This window comes from Oncorhynchus tshawytscha, linkage group LG05, assembly GCF_018296145.1.
Source record: "Oncorhynchus tshawytscha isolate Ot180627B linkage group LG05, Otsh_v2.0, whole genome shotgun sequence".
Classification (NCBI taxonomy): Eukaryota; Metazoa; Chordata; class Actinopteri; order Salmoniformes; family Salmonidae; genus Oncorhynchus; species Oncorhynchus tshawytscha.
The window spans coordinates 64,190,541-64,214,864 of record NC_056433.1 but is presented as its reverse complement, the minus strand read 5'-3'; the positions used below and the strand labels follow the sequence as shown (position 1 = coordinate 64,214,864).

At 46.9% G+C, this 24,324-nt stretch overlaps 1 protein-coding gene across 3 annotated transcripts in view; it reads right to left on the bottom strand.

Annotated features, from left to right (window-relative positions):
* The window catches only part of LOC112251111 (cytoplasmic polyadenylation element-binding protein 2-like), a 36,593-nt gene extending 13,472 nt beyond the window's left edge, over positions 1-23,121 (bottom strand). For all 3 annotated transcript variants that reach the window (XM_042322235.1, XM_042322236.1, XM_042322237.1), the window contains exons 1-2: positions 21,611-23,121; positions 14,537-14,809 (exon numbers count right to left, since the gene is read on the bottom strand). In XM_042322235.1, coding sequence (XP_042178169.1) covers positions 14,537-14,809; positions 21,611-22,138 — 801 coding nt within the window. In that variant the 5' untranslated portion in view covers positions 22,139-23,121. The remainder of the gene's footprint in view (positions 1-14,536; positions 14,810-21,610) is intronic.
* Positions 23,122-24,324: the final 1,203 nt, after the last annotated feature.

The window sequence follows — 24,324 nt, the reverse complement described above, 5'->3', positions numbered from 1 at the left end:
CAACCTTTATAACATACCACAGATGGCAGAACCTTTAAAGAAAATGGTGTACTTTACTGTGTATGTACATGACAAGGGCCCTCTCATGGTTGAGAACATGAGGGAAGATACAAGCTCATATGAGCACCTCAAACACCTCCAACTTAATGTTTACTCCCTTACCTAATTAGACAATAATGGCATTTTCTAGGTGCCTAAGATAAGTTGCTAGAGGTATGGTCATCATACTAGCCTGACCACCACTTGAAAGTACTCCACATACTACTGGTCCTGACTAGAGGTCAGGCATGACCATTGGCATGGCCAATAAATTAGGGCCGATTTCAAGTTTTCATAACAATCGGTAATCTGCATTGCAATCCACAAGGAAACTGCGTGGCAGGCTGACCACCTGTTATGCGAGTGCAGCAAGGAGCCATGGTAAGGTGCTAGCTAGCTTTAAACTTATCTTAGAAAAAATTATCAATTTTAACATAATCACTAGTTAACTACACATGGTTGATGGTATTACTAGGTTAACTAGCTTGTTCTGTGTTGCATATAATCAATGCGGTGCCTGTTAATTTATCATCGAATCACAGCCTACGTCGCCAAACGGGGGATGATTTAACAAAAGAGCATTCGTGAAAAAAGCACAATCGTTGCACGAATGTACCTAACCCTAAACATCAATGCCTTTCTTAAAATCAAGAACAGAAGTTTTTTTTTTTTTAAAACCTGCATATTCATTTAAAATAAATTCATGTTAGCAGGTAATATTAACTAGGGAAATTGTGTCACTTCTCTTGTGTTCATTGCACGCAGAGTCAGGGTATATGCAACAGTTTGGGCCGCCTGGCTCGTTGCGAACTAATTTGCCAGAATTTTACATAAGGTTGACATAACATTGAAGGTTGTGCAATGTAACAGCAATATTTAGACTTAGGGATGCCACCAGTTCGATAAAATACGTAACGGTTCCGTATTTCACTGAAAGAATAAACGTAACGTTTTGTTTTCGAAATGATAGTTTCCGGATTTGACCACATTAATGACCAAAGGCTCGTATTTCTGTTTTTATTATATTTATTATTATATATTTTTTATATTATAATTAAGTCTATGATTTGATATTTGATAGAGCAGTCTGATTGAGGGGTGGTAGGTGGCAAGCAGGCTCGTAAGTATTCATTCAAACTTTACTGCGTTTGCCTGCAGCTCTTAGCAATGCTTGAAACACAGAGCTGTTTATGACTTCAAGCCTATCAACTCCTGAGATTAGGCTGGCAATACTAAAGTGCATCCAACGGTCCAATGGTCAAAGGTATATGAAATACACATGGTATAGAGAGAAATAGTCAACGAGTCATAATTCCTATAATAACTAGAACCTAAAACTTCTTAACTGGGAATATTGAACCACCAGCTTTCATATGTTCTCATGTTCTGAGCAAGGAACTTAAACGTTGGCTTTTTTACATGGCACATATTGCACTTTTACGTTCTTCTCCAACACTGGGTTTTTGCATTATTTAAACCAAATTGAGCATGTTTCAGATTAACTGGTATTGGCTTTTTTGGTCCTCCAACAATCGGTATCGGCGTTGAAAAATCATAATCGGTCGACCTCTAGTCCTGACACAGGATTAAAAACACTTAACTAAAAAAATACTACTGTCCAGTGGTCAATCTGTGTGTGATTTGTAGGCTAACATTTCCTGGCTGACTCTACGGCATCAATCAGGGACCCTGGCATTAGGACTGGATTCAGCCACGGGCCGATTTTTGTCGGAGTGGATGGTCGGGGGGCCAGAACATAATAATAATAATTTGAACACTGCAAATTGACCACAACTATGCCCAAAAAGAGATTGGATTTGAAACTAACAACAATTTCATACCTTGCTTACATTTGAGTCTTTTTTGTACACCATTTTTTGGTTGGCCGGTTTTGGTTCACGGGCTGCCTGTTGCCGACTCCTGCTATAGTCAGGTGGACATTATGGTTTAGGTGATGCTGTATCCACTGTATAAACTGAGGAGTGTTGCCACACAGTCACCCAATGAGAATGTAGTACAGATCTATGTAGGAGACTAATCCACTAGCCAGATGAACGTGTATTATAATTGCCTTTATATGATGTGATATTTCCTAGCTACCTGCTACCGAGTGGCTATAGTGGCTAACGCCCCTGCCCCGAAGCTAGCACCAGTTAGCCACGAGCCATGCGCATCTCCCGGCTAGCAAACAAAATTACTACAACTACAATACCTCTTTCGACATCTGGCCTGGACCCTTTGTGGATACGGCGCCCCGCCACGCCCCGCCGCACCCCGCCGACGTAACTCCATCCGCTGTGCCCTCAACCGGCCTTTGTCGGACGTCGGAGCAGATGCTTCTACTTACCCTGGTCTGCTAGCGTGCTAGCATAGTAACGACTGCCTCGTGGCTTCCCTGTTCCATCTATTGCTGTTCACTGGACCCTATGATCACTTGGCTACATAGCTGATGCCTGCTGAACTGTCCATTAATCACTGTACTCCATCTTGTTTATTTTTTGTTTATCTGTCGGCCCCCGTCTCAAACTCAGGCCCTGTGTGTAGTTAACCAAACCTCTCTGCCCATTCATAGCCATTTTACCTGTTGCTGTTGTCTTAGCTGATTAGCTGTTGTTGTCTTACCCGTTGTTGTCTTAGCTAGCTCTCCCAATCAACACCTGTGATTGTTTTATGCTTTGCTTTATGTCTCTCTCAAATGTCAATATGCCTTGCACACTGTTGTTTAGGATAGTTATCATTGTTTTAGTTTACTGCGGAGCCCCTAGTCCCACTCAACATGCCTCAGATACCTCCTTTGTCCCACCTCCCACACATGCGATGACCTCACCCAGCATAATTAACGCGTTCAGAGATGCAACCTCTCTTATCATCCCTCGGTGCCTAGGTTTACCTCCACTGTACCAACACCCCACCATACCCCTGTCTGCACATTATGCCCTGAATCTATTCTACTACCCCCAGAAATCTGCTCCTTTTATTCTCTTTCCCCAACGCACCAGACGACCAGTCTTGATATCCTTTAGCCGTACCCTCATCCTACTCCTCCTCTGTTCCTCGGGTGATGTGGAGGTTAACCCAGGCCCTGCGTGTCCCCAGGCACTTTCATTTGTTGACTTCTGTAACTGAAAAAACTTGGTTTCATGCATGTTAAAATCAGAAGCCTCCTCCCTAAGTTTGTTTTACTCACTGCTTTAGCACATTCCGCCAACCCTGATGTTCTTTCCGTGTCTGAATCCTGGTTTAGCAAGGCCACCAAAAATGTGGGGATTTCCATACCCAACTACAACATTTTCCGTCAAGATAGAACTGCCAAAGGGGGAGGAGTTGCAATCTACTCCAGAGATAGCCTGAAAAGTTCTGTCATACTTTCCAGGTAAACAGTTCGAGCTTCTAATTTTAAAAATTAATCTCTCCAGAAATAAGTCTCTCACTGTTGCTGCCTGTTATAGACCCCCATCAGCTCCCAGCTGTGCCCTGGACACCATATGTGAATTGATTGTCCCCCATCTATCTTCACAGTTAGTTCTGTTAGGTGACCCAAACTGGGATATGCTTAACACCCCAGCAGTCCTACAATCTAAGCTAGATGCCCTCAATCTCACACAAATTATCAAGGAACCCACCAGGTACAACCCTAAATCCATAAACATGGGCACCCTCGTAGATTTTATCCTGACCAACTTGCCCTCCAAATACACATCTGCTGTTTTCAATCAGGATCTCAGCGATCCCTGCCTCATTGCCTGCATCCGTTATGGGTCCGCGGTCAAACGACCACCCCTCATCACTGTCAAACGCTCCCTAAAATACTTCTGCGAGCAGGCCTTTCTAATCAACCTGGCCCGGGCATCCTGGAAGGATATTGACCTCATCCCGTAGGTCGAGGATGCCTGGGTGTTCTTTAAAATTAATTTCCTCACCATCTTAAATAAGTATGTCCCTTTCAAATAATGTAGAACTAAGAACAGATATAGCCTTTGGTTCACTCCAGACCTGACTGCCCTCGACCAGCACAAAAACATCCTGTGGCGAACTGCACTAGCATTGAATAGTCCCCGTGATATGCAACTTTTCAGGGAAGTCAGGAACCAATACACGCAGTCAGTCAGGAAAGCAAAAACTTTTTCAAACAGAAATTTGCATCCTGTAGCTCTGACTACAAAAAGTTTTGGGACACTGTAAAGTCCATGTAGAATACAAGCACCTCCTTCTAGCTGCCCATTGCACTGAGGCTAGGTAACACTGTCACCATCGATACATCCACGATAATCAAGGAATATCAATAAGCATTTCTCTACGGCTGGCCATGCTTTCCTCCTGGCTACCCCAACCCTGACCAACAGCTCCGCACCCCCCCAGCTGCTTGCCCAAGCCTCCCCAGCTTCTCCTTCACCCAACTCCAGATAGCAGATGTTCTGAAAGAGCTACAAAATCTGGACCCGTACAAATCAGCTGGGCTAGACAATCTCTTGGGCTAGACCGTCTCTTTCTAAAATTATCCGCCACCATTGTTGCAACCACTATTACCAGTCTGTTCCACCTCTCTTTCGTATCGTCCGAGATCCCTAAAGATTGGAAAGCTGCCACGGTCAACCCCCTCTTCAAAGGGGAAGACACTCTAGACCCAAACTGTTATAGACCTATATCCATCCTGCCCTGCCTTTCTAAAGTATTTGAAAGCCAAGTTAGTAAACAGATCACTGACCATTTCGAATCCCACCGTACCGTTCCCCGCTGTGCAATCCGGTTTCCGAGCTGGTCACGGGTGCACCTCAGCCACGCTCAAGGTGCTAAATGATATCATAACCACCATCGATAAAAGACAGTGCTGTGCAGCCGTCTTCATTGACCTGGCCAAGGTTTTCAACTCTGTCAATCACCGTATTCATATCGGCAGACTCAACAGCCTTGGTTTCTCAAATGACTGCCTTGCCTGGTTCACCAACCACTTCTCAGACAGAGTTCATTGTGTCAAATCGGAGGGCCTGTTGTCCGGACCTCTGGCAGTCTCTATGGGGGTACCACACGATTTAATTATAGGGCCGACTCTCTTCTCTGTATATATCAACGATGTCGCTCTTGCTGTGGGTGATTCCCTGATTCACCTCCACGCAGACAACACCATTCTGTATACATCTGGCCCTTCTTTGAACACTGTGTTAACTAACTTCCAAATTAGCTTCAATGCCATACAACACTCCTCCCATGGCCTCCAACTGCTCTTAAACGCTAGTAAAACCAAATGCATGCTTTTCAACCGTTCGCTGCTCGCACTCGCCCGCCCGACTAGCATCACTACTCTGGATGGTTCCAACTTAGAATATGTGGACAATGGGGATTGGAGGGACGCCATGTGCGACTGACGTGTTTTCCATTTGCTCCCGTGGTATTCTTAAAGTTTATGTGAATTTTGCAGCAGAACCGTATTTCTTTTCAAATATTCGTTTGGTGATCCCTTTCCATAAAAACCAAGACTACTTTGCTTCTGAATGTCAGCATGTCGACGAAACATAAGGCCAAAAGCATGACTTTGAGAAAACCCGGCCTACAAGACCCACTCTCATGATGTCACGTTCTGTCCTTAGTTTGTTTGTTATTTATTGTTTTGTGTTCTAGTACGTCATTAAAAGCTATGAACACTTACCACGCTGCGCATTGGTCCTCCTCTCTTTCTCCCAACGACGATCGTTACAGAAGCAGCCACCAAAAAAGGACCAAGCAGTGTCGTAATGGGCAGCAGAAATCTCAAGACTCATGGACATGGGAGGAGATTTTGGAAGGCAAGGGACCCTGGGCACAGGCTTGGGAATATCGCCTCCCAAAGGCAGAGCTGGAGCTGAGCAGCGGTGGTATGAGGAGGCTGCATGGCAGCGCGGCTGGGACGAGAGGCAGCCCCAAAAATGTGTGGCTAAGTCAGGTAGGAGACCTGCGCCAACTCCCCGTGCTTACCGTGGAGAGAGGTGGACCAGGCAGGCACCGTGTTATGCCGTGAGGCGCACGGTGTCCCCGGTGCGCAGGCATAGCCCGGTGCGTTACAGCGCAGCTCCTCGTATCGGCCGGGCTAGAGTGGGCATAAAGCCAGGTGCCATGAAGCCAGCTCAGCGCATCTGGTCTCCGGTGCGTCTCCTTGGGCCGGGGGACATGGCACCAGCCCTACGCATGGTGTCCCCAGTTCGCCAGCACTGCTGGGTAGTATCCAACCAGGTAGGGTTGTGCAGGCTCGGTGCTAGAGACCTCAAGTGCGCCTCCACGGTCCGGTCTATCTGGGGCATCCTCCACGCACCAGCCCTCCGGTGGCAGCCTTCGCACCAGGCTGTCTCTCCGTCTCCTCCCTACAGAGTCGCCCTCCTGTCCGGAGCTGCCAGAGTCGCCCTCCTGTCCGGAGCTGCCAGAGTCGCCCTCCTGTCCGGAGCTGCCAGATTCTCCCGTCTGTCCTGAGCTGCCAGAGTCTCCCGTCTGTCCTGAGCTGCCAGAGTCTCCCGTCTGTCCTGAGCTTCCAGAGTCGTCCGCCAGTCAGTAGCTGCCAGAGCCGCCGGTCAGTCAGGAGCTGCCAGAGCCACTGTTCAGTCAGGAGCTGCCAGAGCCACCTGTCAGTCAGGAGCTGCCAGAGCCGTCCGTTACTCTGGCGCTGCCGGAATCGCCCTTCACTCCGGAGCTGCCGGAGTCTCCCGCCTGTCCGGTGCTGCCGGAATCTCCCATCCGTCCGGTGCTGCCAGAATCTCCCGTCTATTCGGGACCTGTGGCTAGGGTCCCCAGTCCGAGGTCGGCGGCGAGGGTCGCCGCTCTAAAGAGGCCACGGAGGCCGTTAAAAGAGGCGGAGAAAGACTATGGTGGAGTGGGGCCCACGTCCCAAGTCAGTGCCGCCACCGCGGACAAACACCCACCCATACCCTCCCCTATAGGTTCAGGTTTTGTGGCCGGAGTCTGCACCTTTGGGGGGGGTACTGTCACGTTCTGACCTTAGTTCGGTTGTTATTTATTGTTTTGTTCAGTGTTCTAGTACGTCATTAAAAGCTATGAACACTTACCACGCTGCGCATTGGTCCTCCTTTCTTTCTCCCAATGACGATCGTTACACATCACCGCCCTCTCTTGAGTCTGAGGGCCCGGGGACTCACACTTTACCCGGGGGTGCGGCTTGGCCTGGCGGCGCTGAAATGAACATTCTTGAGGGCATCAAACTACTGCGCTCTGAGATAGTTGAAATGAAAACGGAGGTGGTTGCTATGATTGAGGCCCGATACAGGAGGTTTCTGATACTTTAAAAGCAGATCTAACCATCCTGCGGAACGAGACGGTGCCAGCAATCACATCACTCAAAACAACAACGGCGTCGCACACTACAATGATTGCAGCACTGGAGATCTCCGCTACCAATGTCTTCGACTTAACTACATACCTGGAGGCTGACGTGAAACGCCTAGCTGCAGATTTGAAAAAGGTGAAGGAGAGCTGTGTGAGTTTAGAGGGATTCTCTCGCTGCAACAACCTGAGACTTGTATCGGTCCCAGAGTCAGCGGAAATGCCTCGCACCACGGATTTCGTTTCTGGGCTGCTGAAGGATGTTCTTGCCTTAGATGAAAAGCCCCTGATTGATCGTGCCCACCGGTCGCTGGGATGGGGAGAGCCCAGGGATGGGTAGAGGCCCCGTGATATAATTCTTTGAGTGCACTTTTTCCATGAGAAGATGGAGATTCTCAAATGAGCCCGTAATACCACTCTGAACTTTCAAGGACAGAGCTTCTCCATCTACCAGGACTACTCCCCCACTGTTTCCAGGCAGTGCGCAGCTTTCGGACAGGCCAAACGACTACTTCGGGACCATCCAGGTGTGAAGTATGGACTGCGATTCCCGGCCCGTTTATGGCTATCTCATGATGGTAAAGACTACACATTTGAGTCTCCGGATGAGGCTATGGCTCACATTCAATGTCACATCAAGAAGTCTTGAACTTGCTCACAGTTCAGCAACTGTTGCTTGCGAACTGTGGATAGTAAGGAACCTACCTGTACATGGCCCCATCCATCCTCCCCTCAATAGGGTGCAGTCGTCCTGTCCCCTTTGCAGAAAAGCATCCCCCCTTGCGTGCGCTGCAGGATTTTAATCCATGATGGCGTAGTGTGTTACTAATGGTTTTCTTTGAGACTGGGGTCCCAGCTCTCTTCAGGTCATTGATCAGGTCCTGCCATGTAGTTCTGGGCTGATTCCTCAACTTCCTCATGATCATTGATGCCCCACGAGGTGAGATCTTGTATGGAGCCCCAGACCGAGTGTGATTGACCGTCATCTTGAACTTCTTCCATTTTCTAATAATTGCGCCAACAGTTGTTGCCCTCTCACCAAGCTGCTTGCCTATTGTCTTGTAGCCCATCCCAGCCTTGTGCAGGTCTACAATTTTATCCCTGATGTCCTTACACAGCTCTCTGGTCTTGGCCATTGTGGAGAGGTTGGAGTCTGTTTGATTGAGTGTGTGGACAAGTGTCTTTTATACAGTTAACAAGTTCAAACAGGTGCAGTTAATACAGGTAATGAGTGGAGAATAGGAGGGCTTCTTAAAGAAAAACTAACAGGACTGTGAGAGCCGGAATTCTTACTGGTCGTAGGTGATCAAATACTTATGTCATGCAATAAAATGCAAATGAATTACTTAAAAATCATACAATGTGATTTTCTGGATTTTTGTTTTAGATTCCGTCTCTCACAGTTGAAGTGTACCTATGATAAAAATTACAGACCTCTACATGCTTTGTAAGTAGGAATACCTGCAAAATCGGCACTGTATCAAATACTTGTTCTCCCCACTGTAATTATATACATCTACAAGTGGTGCTTTTGTAATTTTGGTTTGCACAAGGGATTCACTTTTATTCATTATTTAAAAACATTTTTTTTTTTTAAATCTCTCTTTTTGCTATTTGATCCACTAACAAAACGCGACTTTAAAGAGCAGGACTGTGGGTTTAGGTTTAAGACCGCACTCTCACAGACATACTGTGCGAAGAGAACATGTTCTATTTAGGCTTGCACCTCGTTTGGGGAGGTATTGTCTGGGATGGGGGGAGGGGTTGAATTGTTCCGTTCTAATGTTGTCATTCTGTCTTTTTAGTTTTTTTTCCTGTACTTTTTTCAAACATCTACCACCATACATTATTACTCTGAGACAAGTTATTCTGGGGTTTTTGGGCGCTCATTGCTTTTCCATTCTGTGCTCTAATGACAGGGTTGGATAACGGAAATGCCCAGAGGGGCCGAAATAATGCGATCAAGTACATTTCGTGGAACATCAAAGGGGTTAATAACCTGGTGAAGCATAAGAGGGTGTTGACACACTTAAAGGGTTTGAATGCAAATGTTGCATTTCTACAAGAGACTCCCTTGAGGACTGGTGAGCATTTTAGGATGCGTAGGGACTGGCTTGGTCAAGTGTTCCACTCTAACTTTCATAGTAAATCAAGAGGTGTTGCCATTTTGGTTGATAAAGCTACTCCCTTTGTAGCTTTTGAGGCTATTGCTGATCCTAAGGGACGATACGTCATAGTAACAGGTAAACTGTTTTCTACGCCTCTTGTTTTGGCTAGTGTTTATGCTCCCAATTGGGATGACACAAGTTTCATTTCTTCCTTTTTGTCTGCTATACCCAATTTAGATTCTCATTTGTTGATTTTAGGGGGGGGGGATTTCAACTGTAAAATGTCCCCAGTTCTTGACAAGTCCTCACGAACAACTACAGGCCCATCTAAATGTGCCCTACTTATTCAAACCTTTCTTCAGAAATATGCTATGTTTGAGGCCTGGTGTTTTCCTACATCCTACAGATAGACAGTATTCCTTTTATTCTCATGTTCATCAAACATACTCCCGGATTGATTACTTCTTTTTGGACAAAAAACTTCTGCCTAATCTTCGGCAGTGTACTTACGAGAGTATTGTTATTTCTGACCATTCACCATTAGTGTTTGAACTAGAGTTTCCCCAGTGACCTCCTATGTGTTATCAATGGCGTCTTAACCCCATTTTACTCTCAGATAAGAGGTTTGTCAATTTCATTTCTTCTGAAATCACCTTATTCCTAGAAACTAATTCAACACCAGGTATGTCCTGGTCTACCATATGGGAGTCTCTCAAGGCATACCTACGTGGCCAAATTATTTCTTATACAGCCTACCAAAGCAGAGTTCGCTCTCAGCGACTTCAGGACCTGAGCGAGTCCATAGCCACATTGGATGAGAAGTATGCTACAGATCCTTCCTCTGATCTGCATAAAGAGCGCCAACTACTCCAATCTGAATTTGAAGAGCTTTCTACCAGGCAAGCTGAACAGTTACTCTTGCGAGCTCAGTACAGAGTGTATGAACAAGGCGACAAGGCCAGTAAACTCCTTGCACATCAGATCCGTAAATCTGAGGCCTCACGTTTAATCCCACAAATAAGGACCCCGTCTGGTGCCACCACAGTTATACATAAAGAGATCAATGATCAATTCAAACAATTTTACTCTGCGCTATACACCTCTGAATCCCCTCAAGACCCTTTGCTGATTGATTCCTTCTTTAATGGCTTGAATATGCCTTCAATTGATACAGACTCCCATGACTGTCTAGAAGAAGAATTTACACCTGAGGAGATTACAACAGCAGTGTCCACAATGAAAAGTGGTAAATCACTGGGTCCGGATGCTTTTCCAACCGAATTTTACAGGACGTTTTCTGGTCTGCTTTGCCCATTCTTGTCTCGACTATTTGCAGAGTGCCTTAATACTTCAAAGCTACCGCCTAGTCTTTATCAGGCTTCAATTTCATTACTACTAAAGAAAAACAAAGACCCCCTGGAATGTGGATCCTATCGCCCAATCTCGCTTTTAAACTGTGATTACAAAATCCTAGCCAAGCTTTTAGCCATCCGTATGGAAGGCTCGCTGCACCAAGTAATACACTCTGACCAGACTGGCTTTGTGAGAAATAGGCATTTGTTTTTCAATATTAGGCGCCTTATGAATATACTGTACTCCCCAGCGTCGTGAGGTGGTGGTCTCACTTGATGTGGAAAAAGCGTTTGACCGTGTTGAATGGGATTACCTAACAGCTGCCCTTTATAGATTTGGCTTTGGCCCCAAATTCATTGCGTGGATAAAGATTCTTTATTTTTCCCCCATGGCTTCGGTACAGACTAACAACTTGTCCTCTGACTATTTTCCCTTGCACCGCGGATCCAGACAGTGTTGTCCACTCTCCCCCTTGCTGTTTGCTTTGGCAATCGAGCCTCTCGCCATTGCACTACGCTCTAATGATGCCATTCAAGGAATAATCAGGACGGGCTTAGAGCAGAATGTCTCACTATATGCGGACGACCTCCTTTAGTTTATCTCTAACCCTGATACCTCATAGCCACGTGCCTTATCTGTTCTTAAAAAGTTTGGATCAATCTCAGGGTACAAGCTGAATCTAGGCAAGAGATAGCTTTTTCCTGTAAACAAGGCTGCTTTAAAGTGCTCTTTTACAAGTTCTCAGTTTAGGATTGTCCGGGATCAATTCACCTACTTGGGAGTTAAAGTGACAAGGAAATATTCAAATTTGTTTCAGGAAAACTTTGTTGCTCTAGCAGACAGTTTGAAACAATCTTTTACTTTTTGGAATACACTACCTCTTTCCCTTATCGGAAGGAGTAATGTCATTAAAATGAGTGTGTTGCCCAAATTGTTATATTTATTTCAATGTTTACCCATTTTTATTACAAAATATATTTTTTTTTCACAGGATCAAACATTCATGCATTTTATTTGGGATGGCAAGGTACCACGGATTGGTAGAAAACATTTACAGAAGCCTAAGTCATTGGGGGGTTTAGCTCTACCAAATTTTCAGACATACTATTGGACTGCAAATTTCAGAGCCCTTCTGTACTGGCTGCAGACTGATCCTACTGGCCCTAGACCACTCTGGGTCCAGATGGAGTCTGAATCGTGTAAACCTGCTGCACTTTCTTCTGTGTTGTGCTCGTCTCTCCCAGTGTCCCTAGGCAAAAGGTGTGTCAACCTAATTGTAAAGCAGTCTCTTAAAATTCGGAATCAGTTCCGTTTAGCCTTTAGCCTCCGAGGCTTTTCTCTATCAGGCCCAATCAATCAGAACATTTTATTTCCTCCATCTTTGAATGATGGGGCTTTTGGCATCTGGCACTCACAACTACAAATACCTAGGTGTCTGGCTAGACTGTAAACTCTCCTTCTAGACTCATTTTAAACATCTCCAATCCAAAATGAAATGTAGAATCGGCTTCCTATTTCGCAGCAAAGCATCCTTCACTCACGCTGCCAAACATACCCTCTAAAAAACTGACTATCCTACCGATCCTCGACTTCGACGATGTCATTTACAAAATAGCTTCCAAAACTCTACTCATCAAACTGGATGCAGTCTATCACAGTGTCATCCGTTTTGTCACCATAGCCCCTTATACCACCCACCACTGCGACCTGTATGCTTTAGTAGGCTGGCCCTCGCTACATATTCGTCGCCAGACCCACTGGCTCCAGGTCATCTATAAGTCTATGCCTTATCTCAGCTCACTGGTCACGATAACAACACCCACCTGCAGCACGTGCTCCAGCAGGTATATCTCACTGGTCATCCCCAAAGCCAACACCTCCTTTGGCCGCCATTCCTTCCAGTTCTCTGCTGTCAATGACTGGAACGAATTGCAAAAATCACTAATGATGGAGACTTTTATTTCCCTCACCAACTTTAAACATCAGCTATCTGAGCCGCTTACCGGTCGCTGCAGCTGTACATAGCCCATCTGTAAATAGCCCACCCAATCTACCTACCTCATACCCATATTGTTTTTATGTACTTTTCTGCTCTTTTGCACACCAGTATATCTACTTGAACATCATCATCTGCTCATCTATCACTCCAGTGTTAATCTGCTAAATTGTAGTTACTTCGCTACTATGGCCTATTTATTGCCTTACCTCCTCACGCCATTTGCACACACTGTATATTGACTTTCTTTTTTTTCTATTGTGTTATTAACTGTACGCTTCTTTATTCCATGTGTAACTCTGTGTTGTTGTTTGTGTCGCACTGCTTTGCTTTATCTTGGCCAGGTCGCAGTTGTAAATGAGAACTTGTTCTCAACTGGCCCACCTGGTTAAATAAAGGTGAAATAAATAAAAGAAATGAATGGTTATAAAGGTATTCTTATGGAAAGATCGAAGCATGTAGGAATGTAACCTCCATGGGTTAGGCAACAGGGCACCCCTCTAAATCCCCCAGTGTCAGCATACTACTACCCCCTTTCTACTTCTGCTTATCTCTGTCAATGACATTCACATCATGATGAAGCACAAATGCATATCCCCTATCCAAAACATTACACAGAGGAAGGAAGCAAAAGACAGGAGACGCGTATGGAATTTGAGGAATTCCTGGTCGGACACTGTTTATAGAAATGAAAAATTCATGGAGGAGGGCCTGCTTCCTGGAATAGGAATTGCAGCGCCATGACAGACGGGAGAAAGTAACAAGGGATTACTGTGAAAAATGTGTTAGGGAAATAACTCGCATGTTTTTCCGGTCTCAACCAAGATACAGTATGGTGATGGTGGCCCACCCAAAGATCCTTTCTTAAGGCCTGCTGCCTCCAGTTTCCCCCTTTGTACTTAAAAGGTCAGAACTGTGCTGTACACAATTAGATGACATCAGTTATGGGTCTCTAAGTATGTCTGCGAGTTATAACAACCCCCATCCTGAAATAGGCTCTGCTAAATGTGGTGTTACCTGCTAAATGTGGTGTTAAAGTAGCGTTAAAGCAGAACTAACTGCAGCCAGCTCCCTGACACCTCCACTATGGCAGAAAGAAATAACACCGCTCCCGCCTGATTGAAATGGTAATTCTGCTCGTCATCTGGGAATTGACATTCATTCTCAGCTGTGTGTTTTCTAAACAGCCCCTTTACACTCTCTCCCCTCTTCTCTCCCTCTGCTCCCTCCCAGCTCTCTCTCTTCCCCTCTGCATCCTGATCTGCTCTCACTGTCTGGATCTCTGCGTTTGATGCTTGTCACCTCCCTGCTCCTTCTATCCAACAATCCTACACTGTGAAACACTCTGCACCCTGAAAACAGTGCTGTGAATATTAAACTGTCTCATTCCCATCATTTAAAGCTTTTCCCTGTCCTCCCTGTTCTCTCTCTCTACCTTCCACCGACCACACATACTCTCTCTCTCTACCTTCCACCGACCACACATACTCTCTCTCTACCTTCCACCGACCACACGTACTCTCTCTCTCTACCTTCCACCGACCACACGTACTCTCTCTCTACCTTCCACCGACCACTCTTTCTGAAACACTCTCTTGCTCACTCTCTGGCTCTAATGTAGAATTCAGGATATTATTACATTAAACCCCTTTGCACTCCTTCCACCAAAATGTATACAGTACATATACACACACACAGACCCCATGTATATTTATGCTTACTGAGAAAAAGCATGTACCTGGAGAGGCATAAGCGTGTTACTGTTACTGTCTGTTCGGAACATGTTCTCCTCCATCCAGGACTTGGGGCCCATGGAGCCGGCGGAGCGGGGGAACTTGGGAGGTGCAATGACGTTACTGGGGAACGGCTTCTTCATGGGGGAAACCTGGCTGACAGAGCCCGGGATGCCCATGCCTCCACCACGACGGTGGTCCCGACCCCAGGACATATTCCCAGAGCCCCAGCCACTCCCCTGGTGACTGCCAGTCCAGGGAGACTGCTTCACCATGGACTGAGGAGAGAGAGAGAGAGAGAGAGAGAGAGAGAGAAAGGGAAGGAGGGGTAAGAGACCCAATGTGAAATTGTGTGTTGTTGAACCAATATTTATTGTTTGTATTTGATGTGTTTCTTTGATCCTGTGTTTCTCCCTCTGCCACAGTCTACTATAACCTGGTCCTGTGTTTCTCCCTCTGCCACAGTCTACTATAACCTGGTCCTGTGTTTCTCCCTCTGCCACAGTCTACTATGACCTGGTCCTGTGTTTCTCCCTCTGCCACAGTCTACTATAACCTGGTCCTGTGTTTCTCCCTCTGCCACAGTCTACTATGACCTGGTCCTGTGTTTCTCCCTCTGCCACAGTCTACTATAACCTGGTCCTGTGTTTCTCCCTCTGCCACAGTCTACTATAACCTGGTCCTGTGTTTCTCCCTCTGCCACAGTCTACTATAACCTGGTCCTGTGTTTCTCCCTCTGCCACAGTCTACTATAACCTGGTCCTGTGTTTCTCCCTCTGCCACAGTCTACTATAACCTGGTCCTGTGTTTCTCCCTCTGCCACAGTCTACTATAACCTGGTCCTGTGTTTCTCCCTCTGCCACAGTCTACTATAACCTGGTCCTGTGTTTCTCCCTCTGCCACAGTCTACTATAACCTGGTCCTGTGTTTCTCCCTCTGCCACAGTCTACTATAACCTGGTCCTGTGTTTCTCCCTCTGCCACAGTCTACTATAACCCTGTGTTTCTGGTCCTGTGTTTCTCCCTCTGCCACAGTCTACTATAACCTGGTCCTGTGTTTATAACCTGGTCCTCCCTCTGCCACAGTCTACTATAACCTGGTCCTGTGTTTCTCCCTCTGCCACAGTCTACTCCTGGTCCTGTGTTTCTCCCTGCCACAGTCTACTATAACCTGGTCCTGTGTTTCTCCCTCTGCCACAGTCTACTATAACCTGGTCCTGTGTTTCTCCCTCTGCCACAGTCTACTATAACCTGGTCCTGTGTTTCTCCCTCTGCTGCTACTATAACCTGGTCCTGTGTTTCTCCCTCTGCCAGTCTACTATAACCTGGTCCTGTGTTTCTCCCTCTGCCACAGTCTACTATAACCTGGTCCTGTGTTTCTCCCTCTGCCACAGTCTACTATATACCTGGTCCTGTGTTTCTCCCTCTCTGCCACAGTCTACTATAACCTGGTCCTGTGTTTCTCCCTCTGCCACAGTCTGGTCCTGTGTTTCTCCCTCTGCCACAGTCTACTATAACCTGGTCCTGTGTTTCTCCCTCTGCCACAGTCTACTATGACCTGGTCCTGTGTTTCTCCCTCTGCCACAGTCTACTATAACCTGGTCCTGTGTTTCTCCCTCTGCCACAGTCTACTATATACCTGGTCCTGTGTTTCTCCCTCTGCCACAGTCTACTATAACCTGGTCCTGTGTTTCTCCCTCTGCCACAGTCTACTATAACCTGGTCCTGTGTTTCTCCCTCTGCCACAGTCTACTATGACCTGGTCCTGTGTTTCTCCCTCTGCCACAGTCTACTATAACCTGGTCCTGTGTTTCTCCCTCTGCCACAGTCTACTATAACCTGGTCCTGTGTTTCTCCCTCTGCCACAGTCTACTATAACCTGGTCCTGTGTTTCTCCCTCTGCCACAGTCTACTATAACCTGGTCCTGTGTTTCTCCCTCTGCCACAGTCTACTATAACCTGGTCCTGTGTTTCTCCCTCTGCCACAGTCTACTATAACCTGGTCCTGTGTTTCTCCCTCTGCCACAGTCTACTATAACCTGGTCCTGTGTTTCTCCCTCTGCCACAGTCTACTATATACCTGGTCCTGTGTTTCTCCCTCTGCCACAGTCTACTATAACCTGGTCCTGTGTTTCTCCCTCTGCCACAGTCTACTATAACCTGGTCCTGTGTTTCTCCCTCTGCCACAGTCTATAACCTGGTCCTGTGTTTCTCCCTCTGCCACAGTCTACTATAACCTGGTCCTGTGTTTCTCCCTCTGCCACAGTCTACTATAACCTGGTCCTGTGTTTCTCCCTCTGCCACAGTCTACTATACCTGGTCCTGTGTTTCTCCCTCTGCCACAGTCTACTATAACCTGGTCCTGTGTTTCTCCCTCTGCCACAGTCTACTATAACCTGGTCCTGTGTTTCTCCCTCTGCCACAGTCTACTATAACCTGGTCCTGTGTTTCTCCCTCTGCCACAGTCTACTATAACCTGGTCCTGTGTTTCTCCAGTCTACTATAACCTGGTCCTGTGTTTCTCCCTCTGCCACAGTCTACTATAACCTGGTCCTGTGTTTCTCCCTCTGCCACAGTCTACTATAACCTGGTCCTGTGTTTCTCCCTCTGCCACAGTCTACTATAACCTGGTCCTGTGTTTCTCCCTCTGTCTACTATAACAGTCTACTATAACCTGGTCCTGTGTTTCTCCCTCTGCCACAGTCTACTATAACCTGGTCCTGTGTTTCTCCCTCTGCCACAGTCTACTATAACCTGGTCCTGTGTTTCTCCCCACAGTCTGCCACAGTCTACTATAACCTGGTCCTGTGTTTCTCCCTCTGCCACAGTCTACTATAACCTGGTCCTGTGTTTCTCCCTCTGCCACAGTCTACTATGACCTGGTCCTGTGTTTCTCCCTCTGCCACAGTCTACTATAACCTGGTCCTGTGTTTCTCCCTCTGCCACAGTCTACTATAACCTGGTCCTGTGTTTCTCCCTCTGCCACAGTCTACTATAACCTGGTCCTGTTTCTCCCTCTGCCACAGTCTACTATAACCTGGTCCTGTGTTTCTCCCTCTGCCACAGTCTACTATAACCTGGTCCTGTGTTTCTCCCTCTGCCACAGTCTACTATATACCTGGTCCTGTGTTTCTCCCTCTGCCACAGTCTACTATAACCTGGTCCTGTGTTTCTCCCTCTGCCACAGTCTACTATAACCTGGTCCTGTGTTTCTCCCTCTGCCACAGTCTACTATGAACCTGGTCCTGTGTTTCTCCCTCTGCCACCTGGTCCTGTGTTTCTCCCTCTGCCACAGTCTACTATAACCTGGTCCTGTGTTTCTCCCTCTCCACAGTCTACTATAACCTGGTCCTGTGTTTCTCCCTCTGCCACAGTCTACTATGACCTGGTCCTGTGTTTCTCCCTCTGCCACAGTCTACTATAACCTGGTCCTGTGTTTCTCCCTCTGCCACAGTCTACTATAACCTGGTCCTGTGTTTCTCCCTCTGCCACAGTCTACTATGACCTGGTCCTGTGTTTCTCCCTCTGCCACAGTCTACTATAACCTGGTCCTGTGTTTCTCCCTCTGCCACAGTCTACTATGACCTGGTCCTGTGTTTCTCCCTCTGCCACAGTCTACTATGACCTGGTCCTGTGTTTCTCCCTCTGCCACAGTCTACTATAACCTGGTCCTGTGTTTCTCCCTCTGCCACAGTCTACTATGACCTGGTCCTGTGTTTCTCCCACAGTCTGCCACAGTCTACTATGACCTGGTCCTGTGTTTCTCCCTCTGCCACAGTTTCCTGGTCCTCCCTCTGCCACAGTCTACTATAACCTGGTCCTGTGTTTCTCCCTCTGCCACAGTCTACTATAACCTGGTCCTGTGTTTCTCCCTCTGCCACAGTCTACTATAACCTGGTCCTGTGTTTCTCCCTCTGCCACAGTCTACTATGCTACCTGGTCCTGTGTTTCTCCCTCTGCCACCTGGTCCTGTGTTTCTCCCTCTGCCACAGTCTACTATGACCTGGTCCTGTGTTTCTCCCTCTGCCACAGTCTACTATAACCTGGTCCTGTGTTTCTCCCTCTGCCACAGTCTACTATGACCTGGTCCTGTGTTTCTCCCTCTGCCACAGTCTACTATGACCTGGTCCTGTGTTTCTCCCTCTGCCACAGTCTACTATAACCTGGTCCTGTGTTTCTCCCTCTGCCACAGTCTACTATGACCTGGTCCTGTGTTTCTCCCTCTGCCACAGTCTACTATGACCTGGTCCTGTGTTTCTCCCTGCCACAGTCTGCCTGTGTTTCTCCCTCTGCCACAGTCTACTATAACCTGGTCCTGTGTTTCTCCCTCTGCCACAGTCTACTATTGGTCCTGTGTTTCTCCCTCTGCCACAGTCTACTATGACCTGGTCCTGTGTTTCTCCCTCTGCCACAGTCTACTATGACCTGGTCCTGTGTTTCTCCCTCTGCCACAGTCTACTATAACCTGGTCCTGTGTCTACTATAACCTGGTCCTGTGTTTCTCCCTCTGCCACAGTTGTGTTTCTCCCTCTGCCACAGTCTACTATTGGTCCTGTGTTTCTCCCTCTGCCACAGTCTACTATGACCTGGTCCTGTGTTTCTCCCTCTGCCACAGTCTACTATTTCTACTCTATGACCTGGTCCTGTGTTTCCCTCCCTCTGCCACAGTCTACCATTTCCTGTGTTTCTCCCTCTGCCACAGTCTACCATTTCATGTGTTTCTCCCTCTGCCACAGTCTACCATTTCATGTGTTTCTCCCTCTGCCACAGTCTACTATGACCTGGTCCTGTGTTTCTCCCTCTGCCACAGTCTACTATGACCTGGTCCTGTGTTTCTCCCTCTGCCACAGTCTACTATGACCTGGTCCTGTGTTTCTCCCTCATTACTCTCTCTCTCTGTCTGTCTCCACCATACATCCACACTGACACCACCAACGTCCATTACTGTCTATATCTGTCTGTCTGTCTCCACCAACGTCCATTACTCTCTCTCTCTCTCTCTCTCTCTCTCTCTCTCTCTGTCTGTCTGTCTGTCTGTCTGTCTGTCTGTCTGTCTGTCTGTCTGTCTGTCTGTCTGTCTGTCTCCACCATACATCCACACTGGCACCACCAACATTCATTACTGTCTATCTCTGTCTGTCTGTCTCCACCAACGTTCATTACTGTCTATCTCTGTTTGTCTGTCTCCACCAACGTTCATTACTGTCTATCTCTGTCTGTCTCCACCAATGTTCATTACTGTCTCTCTCTGTCTGTCTCCACCATACATCCACACTGACACCACCAACATTCATTACTCTCTGTCTGTCTGTCTGTCTGTCTGTCTGTCTGTCTGTCTGTCTGTCTGTCTGTCTGTCTGTCTGTCTGTCTGTCTGTCTGTCTGTCAGTCTGTCTCCACCAAATATCCACACTGACACCACCAACTCTCTCATGCACACACTCAAATGCTGTCATGCAGCAGTCTCCAGCCCCCTACCCTATGCTGTATGTATGTACAGCTCTTGATGCCAATAGCACTTTGGAGCCTGCAAATAGGAGTCATGAAATCTCCCTTGTGACTGAGAGCAAATCTATTGCTGCAGTGGGGATGTTCTTTCTAGCTGACACAGGCAGGCCACCGTATAGCATCACCCCACCCCCATGATGAGGGCTATAGCCTCTGGTTATCAGATATACGCCCCCATCAAGTAAAATCCCATGACCCCCAATGTCAGTACAGCCTCTCTCTGCCTCTCTGACTTCAGACAGAGAGCATCAGCCTGAACCAGTGATAAGTGATTACTATGCCCTGCTCTGTGCCAGCCTCAAGCAGAGAACAAAAGTCAGATTCAGTGATGCTCCCTTGTTTGCCTCTCACCCCTCCCCGTCAGCCTCCCTCAGCCGCCCTGCTACTGAGGGAGAAACTATGCATACAGATGTGGGATCTTCATTTGATCACCCTGTTGCAGGAGAAATTTCCTGCAATGCGGCACATTTAAAACTTGTGGTGTATTTGAAGTTTAAAAAGGCTTCTGAAGTTCGTAATTCCCACTTTGAAAATTCAGACTTGATTTTCCCTTAAGAAAAATGTATCAAGCCCTATAAAAATGTCCATAAATTATAATCCACAGAATAATTCCCATTCCCTGTTGCTGCATGATTATTTTCCTGCTGTAGCAAACTGGCTCAAATGAAGATCCTACATCTGTATAGCAGCAGTTATCTGTATAACAGAGGACACGACAAATGCATTACAGATAAAACCTATTTGCCTTCTATGGTCATGGGTTTAGATTGATGAAAGGTACACACACACACACGTTTACACACACACACACGTTCACACACACACACACACACACACACACACACACACACACACACACACACACACACACACACACACACACACACACACACACGTTCACACACACACACACGTTCACACACACACACACACACACACACACACACACACACACACACACACACACACACACACACACACACACACACACACACACACACACACACACACACACACACACACACACACACACACACCACAAAGAGAGATAGCTGCTTTTCAGGTCATGCCTTATCTCAGCAGTGTCACATGAGAAGGTCCTAGCCATTAGGAGTGCTGGTTGGCAGTTTCTCCATAATGGTTTTGGGGGTTGAGGCAGGCCTGAAACTGTTTGCTGTAGGTTAACTGACAACTGGAGAAGACAAGCCAGTGTGGGGTTCGTCTATGAATAATGCAGTCAGTCCCTCCCCTGCCCTACCCTAGCCGGGCAGCCCTTCTACATGGACCTTCTGTCCCGGGAGCACAGGGCCACATTAGTTTTCATTATGATAACTGGGTTTATGCACTTCTGCATAGTAACATGTAATAACATATATGTATAACCATGGCTTGAACCCAATACAATCTAAGAGGTGTGTATAAGCCTAGTAGCATACATTAGCTTTACAAAAATGATGATATTATCTCCCACCTCTTTAAGAACTTCTTTCTATCTGTCATTTTAAAGGCTCAATCCTCTAGTCTAGGGGGATGCTGATGTGGGGTTTTCATGTGAACAGGTGAATAGAGCTCACCTGGTGGTGGTGGTTGTAGTTGTTCCTCTGCTGCAGGAAGGCGCCCTGCTGGTGCTGATGATGGTGCTGGGGGTGCATCTGTGGGCTGACGGGGGACCTGCGGCTCTGCTGCTGCGGCTGCTGGTGGGCGTTGATCTGGGGTGAGAACTGGCTGCTGAAGCCCTGCACGTTAATCCCTGGGCATGGATTAGTCGACACCGGAGAAAAACTCTGGAAGAAGGCCGGGTTGATAGACGAGGGGATACCGGGATAGAAGCTGTTGTCTGGGTCGGTATGAGGCAACTGATTAATCGCGTTTGAGTGGTGGATAGGGTTGGCCGAGTTAGAAACGGGTGGTGGTGGAGAGCTGGTCTGAACGGACCACGGGGTTCCGAATCCAGGGAGGGGAGGTGAAGCTGAGGCGCCACTCGGGTTCTGCATCTCTTGGTTCTGGAGGTTCGGAAAACCGCCCCCGAGTCCTCCGGACAACATATTGCCGGTGCTACTGCCATTGCTGTTATTTATATGGTGGGTGATGGGGGAGTCCATTTGGATCCTAACCTTGTTTGGATTTACGGAAGTGGGCGATGGCAACGCGGCAGTCTCCACATCGGCTTCAACCTCCTCCACTGGCTAGCGGCTGATTTGTCCCGGTCTGGAGTATGCGCTGCGCTCGGGTTCGATGGAGACTTGAGCGGTGAAAGGCTGCCTCTGCGGCAGGTGACTGAATTTTCCTTGGGGTGGGGGCGACTCAGTGCAGCCAAACTCAGCTCTCTGACTTAACTGCTGATGTATTTTCCGGTCGTGCTGAAGGTCACAGATAGACTGCGTCGGGCAAAAATGACCAAAATATGGAAAATCTGGATTCTGGTTCAGGTGGTTGTGGAGGAAGTGAGGGCTCCTAGCTGGTTGTTGGTTTGGTTGCTGTATCCCGGTTTTATTGATTGTGTTGTTGTTGCTGCTGTAGTTTTCCTCTGTTGACTAGGGTCGTTGTTCGGTTGTCACCCCCACAGACTCATTCTGCATGTTTTGCTGATGCGCAGCAGCTGACTGGAACAGTGGGGACAAGGCAGCGAGGCTACTGCGCGAAACCAAGGGTGAGCCGGGGCACAACTGGCCGATGGAAACCGCAGAAGAGGAGGAGCATTAGGATCAGAAAGCGCGTCCGTCGAGAAGGGTAGAGTTGTGTCCAATGGTCGCTGTCTGTAATAAACCGAACCCGTAACCATCCATTTATTTATGTAAAAATATGTATTTGAACGAAGTTTTTCAATTCTCCGCCTAGAACAAGAGAACCCAGTGCAGAATAGATGCGTCGACAAAGAAGTAGCCTAACGAGAGAGGAGGGGTTTGTCTCTGTTCAGTCGGCGTTTTCTACAATTAATATTATGTTCTTATTTTAAAATCGATTAATATAGGCCCCTATTTATAAATATATCCGGTTATATTGTAGCCTGCGCAAACCAATCCTGACTGACCGTGTACCCCTCCTCTCGTTACCGGCCGGGCTGCTGCGGCAGCGGAATAAAGGTCCCCAGTGAATGACGCCTACGTCACGTCCGCATCATGTTCTGTTCTGACCCTCGTTTCGCCCTTTGTAGTGAATGCTGCTGAGCCCTTCTACCGGCCGGAGCTGTAAAGAACACCGCATTGTTTACGTCATTCTTTCCTTATTCACAAGGTCCAGTATTTCATCATGATGTCCTGAATATTAAGCTTTAAATTTCATTTCTGAGTTTGTTTTATCTACTGCAGGTTTGGGCAGAATGAGCACCAGTGTAGCTTGACATGGGCAGGAGCTCACTGGAGCAGAGTACCGGCACCTCAAATGTTCTACTGCTTGACCTCCTATTCCTTTTATAGAATATGAGCTCAAAAGTATTGTGGAGCTCCCGCTCCTAAATATAAACAGTAGGCCTACCAGAACCCAAAATGAGTACCAGCACCTAATTCAGTCCAAGTCAAGAACTGATCCAGTCCCCTATGTCAGATACCCCAACCCCCACCATCGTTAGTCCAAAATCCGGCAGATGGTGATATTGAGTCATTTCATTTGACTGTCCAAAGGGAATATGCAGCTGGCTATACATTCTCCATTTAGGCTGCAAAGGCGTCGATTTCCTCCTTAACTCGATTTAATGGCTAGAAAGGAAAATGCATACTTTCTTTCTTTAACACAACACACATGATCATAATCAGAAGTGGCTATACCTTTTCAAAGCTTTATAAAGTGCTGTTTAATGGATTTAAACATTAGAGTCTGTGTTGATCCAGTCACTGAATGGGGTGTTTCCCTGGGTCAGTATTTGCATTCAATCTCATCAATCTGTAAATGATTGCTGGTAGAAACTCTATCTAGTTACTACCTCCAATACTGACAGTTTGTGTTGATGAAAGGGACCAAGAACTTAAACGATTGTGAAGATCATTGGGTGTCTGTTGCGTTTAGACCTGCATAGAGACTGCATTTAACATGGTATACACAGAATATGGACTTGGTATTTTACCAAATAGGGCTTTCTTCTGTATACCACCCCTACCTTGTCACAACACATCTGATTGTCTCAAACACATTAATTAAGAAGGAAAGAAATTCCACAAATGAACTTTTAACAAGGCACACCTGTTAATATAAATGCATTCCAGGTGACTACCTCATGAAGCTGTTTGAGAGAATGCCAAGAGTGTGCAAAGCTTTCATCAAGGCAAAAGTTGGCTACTTTGAAGAATCTAAA